The sequence below is a fragment of the Rutidosis leptorrhynchoides genome, chromosome 6 (assembly GCF_046630445.1).
Source record: "Rutidosis leptorrhynchoides isolate AG116_Rl617_1_P2 chromosome 6, CSIRO_AGI_Rlap_v1, whole genome shotgun sequence".
NCBI classification, from domain to species: Eukaryota; Viridiplantae; Streptophyta; class Magnoliopsida; order Asterales; family Asteraceae; genus Rutidosis; species Rutidosis leptorrhynchoides.
In genome coordinates, this window is record NC_092338.1 from 371615644 (window position 1) to 371625509 (window position 9866).

Consider the following 9866-nt stretch of genomic DNA (forward strand, 5'->3'; position numbering starts at 1 on the left):
GTTTTCATTGCAACGTGGGGTTCGTCAAGGGGATCCACTTTCTCCATATTTGTTCATAATTGCGGTTGATCGTTTAAATGCTTTTGTAAAGCGTGCTCTTGAGACAAAAATTTTTCGTGGACTTGAAGTTGGAAATGACAAGATCATTGTTTCTCACCTTCAATACGCGGACGACACGATATTTTTTGGTGAATGGGACAAAAGAAACGCCGGTAATTTATTCAAACTTCTAAAATGTTTTGAGATCTTTTCGGGTCTAAGAGCAAACATGGCAAAAAGTTGTATTCGTGGAATTGGAATCCAAAAGTCCTCCATCGAAGAAGTTGCAAACCACATTGGATGCCAGATAGGTGTTCTCCCTTTTACCTACCTCGGTCTCCCAATCGGTCATAACATGAATAGAGCCAAGGAGTGGAAGTTTGTGGTTGATAAATTCGAATAAAGGTTAGCGGATTGGAAAGCGAAAATGATGTCTTTTGGTGGTCGACTTACTCTAATCAAATCGGTGCTTAGTAGCCTTCCCTTGTATGCTTTCTCCCTATTCCGTGCTCCAATGAATGTCATAAACTTGCTTGAAGGTATGAGGCGAAAATCTTTTTGGGGCGGATCAAATGAAAATTCTAAGATTTCATGGGTAAAATGGGATAATGTTCTTTTACCATATAAGGGCGGGGGGCTAAACATCGGATCCCTCAAAGCTAAAAATTTGGCTTTGATGGGAAAATGGTGGTGGCGATTTCACTTGGAAAAAAACGCTCTTTGGGTAAAAATCATAAAAAGCATATATGGGAGGGATGGGGGTTTGGGTCTTGTTAACTCAAATGAAAATTTGATCAAGAACTCTTCATGGAACAACATTCGTTTGATCGGTCAAGAGATAAATAATTTGGGCGTGTCTTTTACTAATTCTTTTGAGAAAGTGGTAAACAAAGGCGATTGTTCTCTTTTTTGGAAAGACAAATGGATAGGTGGCCAAGCTTTTTGCAATAAATTCGAAAGATTGTTCATGCTAGAGGAGAATGAAGATGTGTTAATCATGGATAGAATTGTGCAAGATGGAAATTCATGGAATTTTAGTTGCCAATGGCTTCGTGAACCAACAGGGAGGACTAAGGATGAATTTGAAGATCTTAAAAAGCTTGTCAACAATTTCAACTTCAGTTGGAACTCTAGTGATACATGGAAGTGTACTTTACATGCAAATGGGGTGTTTTCTACAAATATGCTTACCAAGTTACTAGATCAAAAGCTTCTGCCTTCTCCTTTGTCAGCAAATGAAACCATGATCAACAAGCTGCTACCGAAAAAAATAAATATCTTCATCTGGCGAGCTCTTATGCAAAGATTACCGGTCCGAGTTGAATTAGATAAGAGAGGTATTGATCTCGACTCTATACGATGTCCTATTTGTGATGACGACATCGAAACTGTCGAACACTTGATGTTGAAGTGCTCCTTTGCAAAAGACTTATGGGATAGAGTTTTTAGATGGTGGAATTTGACTAACCACTCATACTCCAGCTTAGAAGAGTGCTTCAAAGGAAAAAGAGATCCGACTTCAAATAGATCCTCAAAAGTTTGGCAAGCCATCGAGTGGGTATGTGGTTATATCATTTGGCAAAATAGAAACAATGCCATTTTTCAAAAGAAGAATGGAAATGGTCCTATGACGCTAAATGAAATCCAAGTCAAATCTTTTGAATGGCTCTCAAAACGTTCGAAGATACCAAATTTTGCATGGCATCAATGGCTTCTAAACCCATCGTTTTATGATGATCACGGTTGATTGTATAATTTTCGCTCACTGTCATGTACAAAAGCTCTAGGGTCTAATCCCCCTCTAAATTTTCTGTTTTTGTTGTAAGTATGCTCTCGCATACTGCTTTCCACTTCATGTACTCTTATTGTGATTAATAGAATTTGTTTGGCTTTAAAAAAAAAAAAAAAAAACGAGGTATCATTAGAACGAAAGGCAAAAGCATTTCATTAATCATTAGTGCTAGTATTTTACCTTTCAATTATATTAGTAGTTCTTTCAAGTATTCTAAATATGTATTATTTTTTTGACAGCATAAAATGTAATCAAAAGCTATCAATTAAGGAGCTAGAATATTACAAACATGACAATGGATTTGTAACCACATAGTCCATTTTTCTGTATCTACTAGCAAATTAATTAAACGCATTACCAATAATACAATCAACGACTTGATTGTTCCGAAGCATGGAATCTTGAAATATAATATTACGTTATCGCCATATAGTCCATAATGTTGATAAGGTGACGAATTCTAAGATTTGTTATTGCTTCACGTATTGATGTGATTCACCAATCCACATCCAGAGATAATCCAAATGACCAAATCGGTCCGTTGCGGAATAGTTGTGTTTGTCGATTGAGCAATTTATTCCAAGCCTGGGACGCTACCTCACTTCGAATAAACAAGTGATTTATGTTTTCATGAAGAGGCGCCAAACAATAATATTTTTCTTTATAGGGACTAAGTGCACCATCTAGTAGAGTGATTGCCGAAAGTGGTGTTTAATCAAATTACGAATAAAGCTAAAGTAAATGAACCGTGATGGCCAATATTTCATTTCTAAACATCGATATTGCCATTGACGACAAACATTCTCAAGGGGTAACATACTAACATAAGATCAGCAAGATGTTGATTACCTTCGAGCAATGAGTCAGATCAGAAATTGACATTTAAGTGACATTCAATGTTGATTGTCATAAGTGAACGTGGGATGGTTTGATCATCATGAGTTTCATCATGACTAGATTAATGGATCCCCATACTCCACCGTTATCGTATAAGTGTTAAATCGGTTATAAAAACTTGGTATGAGTGTCATGACCCGTTCGGGTGACTCCTCTCCCGAACATGACGTCATAAAATCAATCAGGAAGCTTTAGTGCAAAAGCTTTTATCACCCCCATAACTTAATCTCCTGTTAAAATTATTTTAGTTATTATAAATAGTAAATTAAATCAATACTCCGTATTAATTATTAATTAGAATTAGATTTGTTCGTTAAAATGGATAAATGTATTGTATATGACAGTCAATATTGACACACTACTTTTTGATCCATTTATACTTTTGTGCCATAAAATCATAGTTATGTATCTAAAAAGTTGAACTTATATTATTATTATAACTATAATTAAGAGTAAAGTAGGTAATTCGGTGTACATGGATCAAAAAGTGTTGTGTGAGAATCTCTTCTTTATTCAAATTCAAATGTACAAAATATTTAAGCAAACAAATTAATTAATATATTTTTTAATATGTATAAAAGATAAAAGACTTGTACATACACAAGATCAAGGTCGCAAAATTCGCTATTCGGGGATTAATCGGTCGGGAGTTTAGAAGGATTAATCGAAAATTTGAGGATTAATCAGATTGTACTTTATATATTTAAATATTAAATTTAAAAAATTATATAGGTAAATATAGAAGAAAACCATAAACATAAACATACCACTTTACATAATTGTTTAAAATTGTTAATTTTATTCAAAAACTATAAAGTTCTAGCTTAAATTCATGTTAAAATGTTGACCAATTTTGACTTTCACCGTCTTTGATTACTAAATTCGATTTTGACCCATGAATTGACGTTGACTTACTAATTAAACGGATTTTAGAAAATTGGAACGGATTACTTTTGAAAATGCGATTAATGGGCGAGTAATCCGGTTTTTTACAACACTCCACAACATCATCATGTTAAAGTGATGCTTATTAAATTTCATAAGCTTTTTATGGCAACATAATAAGCTTTTTATGGCAACATAATATCAAAAAAGGTAAAGATGGAGATAAACAAAAACAATTAAAATAATCGGATCCGTGTTCATATCGCATCTACCGTTTCGTATAAAATTGAATTGAAATTTAGTTCTCCTGTTTTGAAACCCTAGCTAGAGTCGAGTACGAATAAAAGAATCAGAAGAATAAAACATCATAACAGAGAGTTCGAGCTGATGATTTAAAGGTAATAATATTTCCCTATTTGTTTCGAATCACGAATTATTATCCTGATAGCCACCAGAATTTTGGTAGTTTGCTTCACAAAAAATATCAAAAACGGCATCTTCCTCTACACTCGCCCGCCTATATAATAATATAATCGGTGTTTTCGGTGCCGGCGACTCTTTCATCTTTTTCTCAACTATGTATATTTTAAAGTGGAAGTTAGTGTCTTTTTCACCGACTCCCTACACAGGTTCCTTCAATTGATTCTTATCTTTTAGTTTGTTGTTGTTGATGATTACAATTATTAGGTTTATATTTGTTAACCTTTTGTGTCATCTGTTAAATCGATTGAAGGTTTGGAATAACCGATGCTGGCAATGTTAGTTGCTTTGTGCCAGTTGGTGGTAACTAGTACATGTGACGGGGAATCATCGTCGGTGAAAGAACTGAGCGCCGTTTGTTGTTAGCTTGACTAGCACCTGAAACGGTTACACAACGCTTTTTTTCTGTTAACTTTTAATTTAACATAATTGTTTCAAATTAATTGAAAATTTAGGATAATTGAGTCTAACTAGCAAAATGACCCATGAAACCACGGGTATGCGTAAACAATACAGTTGAATGATATGTTTTAGCAACGTATAACTGCCCATGAGTAAAGACTGGCTGGGGTAAAAATAAGTTTACTCGTGATAGCGATTGACCTTGACTTTTGTTAATAGTCATTGCAAAGCACATGGATACTGGAAACTGCTTTCTAGTTATCTTAAACGGTAATGTGCTATCAGACGGACTCAATTTCATGCGCAGAATCAGGGTTTCAAAGCCAATATTCGTACCAGTTATAACTCTAGCTGTTATCAATGATTTTTCAAGCTTAATAACCCTTAGTCTAGTACCATTACAGAAGCCATTGGGTTGGTCAATGTTTCTTAGTAACATGATCGGAACACCAACTTTTAGAACCAACTTGTGTTTCGGAATACCTGAAAACTTAAGGGTGTTTAGGAATTCTGGAGATTGCATCCCACGATCACCTGCCATAGAGTTGTCAGAAGCATCGACACCATCACAACTCAAGTAAGTAAATAACTGCAAGAAAAAATTTAGAATAAGTACGTTTAAAATATGCGTATATGTATTTACTTATTATTCAAACATGGATTTTCTATCATACCTGATTCAACATCGCCTACATCTTTTTTTTGTTAAACCTTGAACCATACAATAAACCTTCAATTCAAATACGTGGAATAGAATTTGTTTTATGTCAACACTTTTTAGTTTGCTGTTATTTAACAAAGAAACAACAACATGACACTTTGGGTTGCATTTGACGGTTATGAAGAAAGTTGTAGATCCATTTTGTTTGAATACTGTCATTGGTTCCATATTGTGTTGTTTGTTTATATCTGTTTCAATCAAAAATTGTTAAACTGCATGATCAAATAACATACAAAAGTGAATAAGATTGTTGTTTTAATACAAATAAATCGGAAAATAACATCACAATTTTTGATACCTGTGATATGTTTTTTTCCCCCCTTTTTCTTGAGAGAATTATGTTAAAACTGACGTATGAAAATATGGCTATGGCTTGATCTTATTTAAATACCCCAGGCTTCCTTTTTAATAGGGAAACGTATTTATGTATTGAGCACTAATTTTGCATTATCTTAATTGTTTTGTGTAATTTAATTTTTTTTTTAATTTTAAATTTGTTAATTAGGCTGATGTCATGGTAAGATGTATGATTCTTCCACTTGTATTTCTTAAGTATAATCAAGGGTGGATTAGCCTAATGCTTACATCATATGTTTAGCATTTTAATAGAATTGTAGATATGTGCTATGTATATGTACAGGCTGGAGGTTGGTTACATGTTAAGCAGACAAAACTATCAAAATGTGGAAAGAAGACCAAAATGCTACTTCCTAAACTCACCCAGTCAACTTCAAGCCCTCAAAAGATATTTGTAGGTTTTGTATGGAGTTAGTAGGTGATCTCACTTCTTTAAAGAGTACATTTTGGTTGTATTTAATTTTTATTAATCGAATTTTAATTGTAATGTTGAGCTGCTTATAGTACTTGAAATAGTGGTGTTATGTTTTGTTTCTTTTCAACTTAAACCGGTCCCTATGGTTTCGTCAGTGCTCGCCTTCGGCCTACGTGGCCTTTGTTACCTTGATGGTGCTATAGGCACAAAATCGTTACCCGCATTCGTGACAAGCTTTCACCACTAATTTGGCGAACCAGTTAACTGATGTGGGACCACATTGATCAGAATTTGGCCGTTTGAAACGGATCTGCTAAATGATTGAATGGAAATATGTATATGACTGAATTTGATCCAGATGTAATTGTATGCAAATGTGTTTGTATCTGTGACTATGTCTTATTTACAGCTTAGTAATAAAGGTTCTAAAAAAGGAGGTTGTGATGATAAATGTGTGTGAGCTAGGTCGAGCAGTGAGATAGAAATGGGTTCATATCTTAGCATGGCAACCTATCGATTGCAGTCAATGCGATCCATGTTCTCTTGATTGATTTTGTACACAAATCTGAGCCTTGATTCCTCTTTATTAAATTTTAAAGATTATTATATCGCCTTAGCTATTCTTTTTAAATAATATTTTTCTGAAAGGAGATTTTGATATGCACCGGGAGCTCATCGCAACAAATTTGATGCGAGTCAATTTGGTTCATCAACTTTCAGTTTGCATTTTTTTTTTTTTCGAGTTATATTATTGTGAGGATATATGGTATTTGATGTTGTGAAGATGGAGTGTTCGAGTTTCATCTTTTGGCATCATGTTCGGTTTTGAATGCAGGCTGCTTCTTGAATATGCAACCTAGCTTCTAAGTGATAAAACCCATTGAAAAACATGGAGCTGGAAATGGAGAATTAACATGTTGGTGTCAATATTGGCGAGTCTTTATTTCTAATTATCTTTTCGAGCTAAATAATTGTGAAGTTAATTCATACTCATGGAGGCCTCATTCTTATGATAACTGACTTCTTTATCTAACATAGTGGTTAATAACAAAAGAGAGACAAGTATATATATTCTTGAATTAATAAGAGTTAATTACACTGATGGTCCCCGTGGTCTTGGTTAAATTACATCGCTAGTCCCTAACTCTTAAAAATTATACACTTCGTCCCTGTGGTTTTAAGTCCAAACGGCGGTGGTCCCTGTGGTCTTGGTTAAATTACGTCGCTAGTCCCTAACTCTTGAAAATTATATGCTTCGTCCATGTAGTTTTAAGTCCAAACGGCGGTGGTTCCTGTGGTCTTGGTTAAATTACGTCGCTAGTCCATAACTCTTAAATATTAAATGCTTCGTCCCTGTGGTTTTAACTCTACTTTATTATTACCAAAAACTTATTCATTACTTTATAATTATATCTATATTCTAAATGGCATAGGCAAAGTGAATAGTAACCAGGGGTATTCCCGACTTTTTACCTTTTTTTTTTAAATATAAATTCACCCACAAACAACCCCACACTTTATCCAAATCATCACATCCACCCCCCAAGCAGGGGGGTAAAGTGTCAATTACGCATTCTCATAAAAAATCTTAAACAAACTCCCTCCAAATATTCAGTGGGTCATATCTTCGCACTCGCAACGAGTTAAATTTTTCCGCCACCATCGTTAAACTCTAAATAATTTTAGGAACACAATGTCATTAGCTATAAGCAAAACGGGCGCTTTTTAAAAAAAACGCTAAATATTTGAGGTACTTTTCATACACGTTAACTCTCCGTTAAATTTTTAAAAGTCGACAACTCTATAGCGAAACGCGGAGATACACATATATATTGTTAATTTTAAATAACATTTAAATCTTTCACGGGTTCTTTTAGTTCGACTCGAGTTGCGCTTCAACGACATCATCGTTAGCCACAAAAAAAATTTACAAACTAAACGCAAAAAATACATTGAAAACCGAACCCCCGGCGCGAAGCGAGGGTTCGAACACTAGTTACATCTATTACTATTACGAGTATTATACAGTATTAGATAACAAAAAATAATATTTAGCATGTTTGATTCTTTTATCAACATCCACGTAATCACACACAAATTTCTATTTTATTTTTCATGTTTAACCATCGTAAACCATAAGCTTATAATTTCAACTCAGATTCCTAATCCTCCATGTTTAATAAAATATTTCAATTTTACCTCAAACACAGATTAAAACACAGATATTGAAATTATAAAAGCTGGGACTGAAAAGAGAAAATCAGTTCAAAGCCTCCTTTTTTTTTTTAGGGTATCAAATTTGTTTATGAAAATGAATTTGAAGAGGTCGCCGTATATGGTGTCGGACTCTTCCTGCCGACAACCTGCAACCTCGCGGTATATCGTCTTTAACTAGATGATGATGATCGTTGAGTCAGGTAACAACATCAGCATATAACTAGATGATGATGATCGTTGACTCAATAACCTTCATATATTTCAACAAAATATAGTATACAATCTTTTGATACTTGTTCAATAATTATATAAACAAAATAGTTAAAAATTGAATTATACTGTATATATTTATCAATATGTACTCTTTTACTACGGAGTATTAGTACAACACGGATTGAGAGCCGTCACATTTACTACGGAGTATTAGTTTTTATTAATAAATAAATGAGTTAATTACAGGGGACGAACATTTAATATTTAAGAGTTATGGACTAGCGACGTAATTTAACCAATATCACAGGGACCATCGTCGTTTGGACTTAAAACCACAGGGACGAAGCATTTAATTTTCAAGAGTTAGGGACTAGCGACATAATTTAACCAAGATCACAGGGACCACCGCCGTTTGGACTTAAAACCACAGGGACGAAGCATATAAATTTTAAGAGTTAAGGACTAGCGACGTAATTTAATCAAGACCATAGGGACCATCAGTGTAATTAACTCAATTAATAACTAATACATCTTTATTGTGAGTATCTAGGCTATTTTGTATGGGAAAATACAACTCGGTAGTGTTTTCACGGCCAAGATTTCAATTTTAATTTTTTAGCGTTACAGTGACTTTAGATGCTGCCGGTCATTAATTATAATACATGTTAGCTGCTTAATACGTTGTAATCTGATTTGATAAGACGAGTTGTATCGCAAGGGGTACAACCCCGTTGTTGCCTAGGTGGCAGGCCGGAAACGCCACCCGACAGCTGTATCCCGGCGTTGGGCCACCGCGTTTTTCCGGTGTTAGGGTGAATCCAACGTACAATCCAACGACCGTTGAGGCCACGTGTCTGGTTGCTGTTGGTCCAAAAAAATGATCCGTTGGAAAAGAGCCGTTTGATAAAAAAAATAATAATAATAATAACTTTTACTTATTATTATTTATATCCCCATTTTACTCACCAAAAACACACAATATTCAACTCTTTACCTCAAACACTCTCAATTTCATCTTTTTTTCAACAACAAAAAAAAATGTCTAACACTCCAAACAATCCACACAATGAAAATGTTGATGATTACGATACACCACTATCAAGTACCCGTCCGATATCAAATCTATCGGTGTTCGGAAGTGCTAATAGTCTCGGGTTAAACCAACCTCTTCCAACACCAAGTACACAACAATATGCTAACGTCACAAGAAATTTATTCGGGTTTAACCAACCACAACAATTGCCGCCGTTAACTCATGAGTCATGAACAACAACAACAATGGGCATTTTTTCAATGATGCAAAACCAACAATAAATGTTCCAAAACCAACAACAACAACAACAAAAGTTTCAAACCCACCAAACAACTTCTCAAACCCAATCGCAAGAATCGCAAAAATTGGAACAACCTCACGCTACTCGCAAACACGAAAAAAAGGAAAAAAGTTT

General features: G+C 34.5%; 2 protein-coding genes across 3 annotated transcripts; one reads left to right on the forward strand and one right to left on the reverse strand.

Moving 5' to 3' along the window:
• The first annotated feature begins 5 nt into the window (after positions 1 to 5).
• LOC139855399 (uncharacterized) lies at positions 6 to 1924 on the forward strand. Of its 2 annotated transcripts, none has more exons than XM_071844614.1 (2): positions 6 to 578; positions 957 to 1924. In XM_071844614.1, exons 1-2 carry the CDS (start codon positions 467 to 469, stop codon positions 1784 to 1786), a joined length of 942 nt encoding a protein of 313 aa, XP_071700715.1. In that variant the 5' UTR covers positions 6 to 466; the 3' UTR covers positions 1787 to 1924. The 2 variants fall into 2 exon arrangements, with proteins under 2 accessions (XP_071700715.1, XP_071700716.1); XM_071844615.1 differs by having other exon boundaries at positions 969 to 1924.
• Positions 1925 to 4559: 2635 nt separating this feature from the next.
• On the reverse strand, positions 4560 to 5181 carry LOC139854898 (uncharacterized). Its single transcript, XM_071844172.1, has 2 exons — positions 5170 to 5181; positions 4560 to 5084 (listed from the first exon to the last, which is right to left on the reverse strand). Exons 1-2 carry the CDS (start codon positions 5179 to 5181, stop codon positions 4560 to 4562), a joined length of 537 nt encoding a protein of 178 aa, XP_071700273.1.
• Between the last annotated feature and the right edge of the window lie 4685 nt (positions 5182 to 9866).

Excerpts from the sequence above, each read along its gene's own strand:
- LOC139855399 (XM_071844614.1), top strand. The coding sequence starts at position 467 with ATGATGTCTTTTGGTGGTCGACTTACTCTAATCAAATCGGTGCTTAGT. Across the intron at positions 579-956 it reads TGTCATAAACTTGCTTGAAG|ACAAATGGATAGGTGGCCAA; the intron begins GTATGAGGCGAA and ends TTTTTTGGAAAG.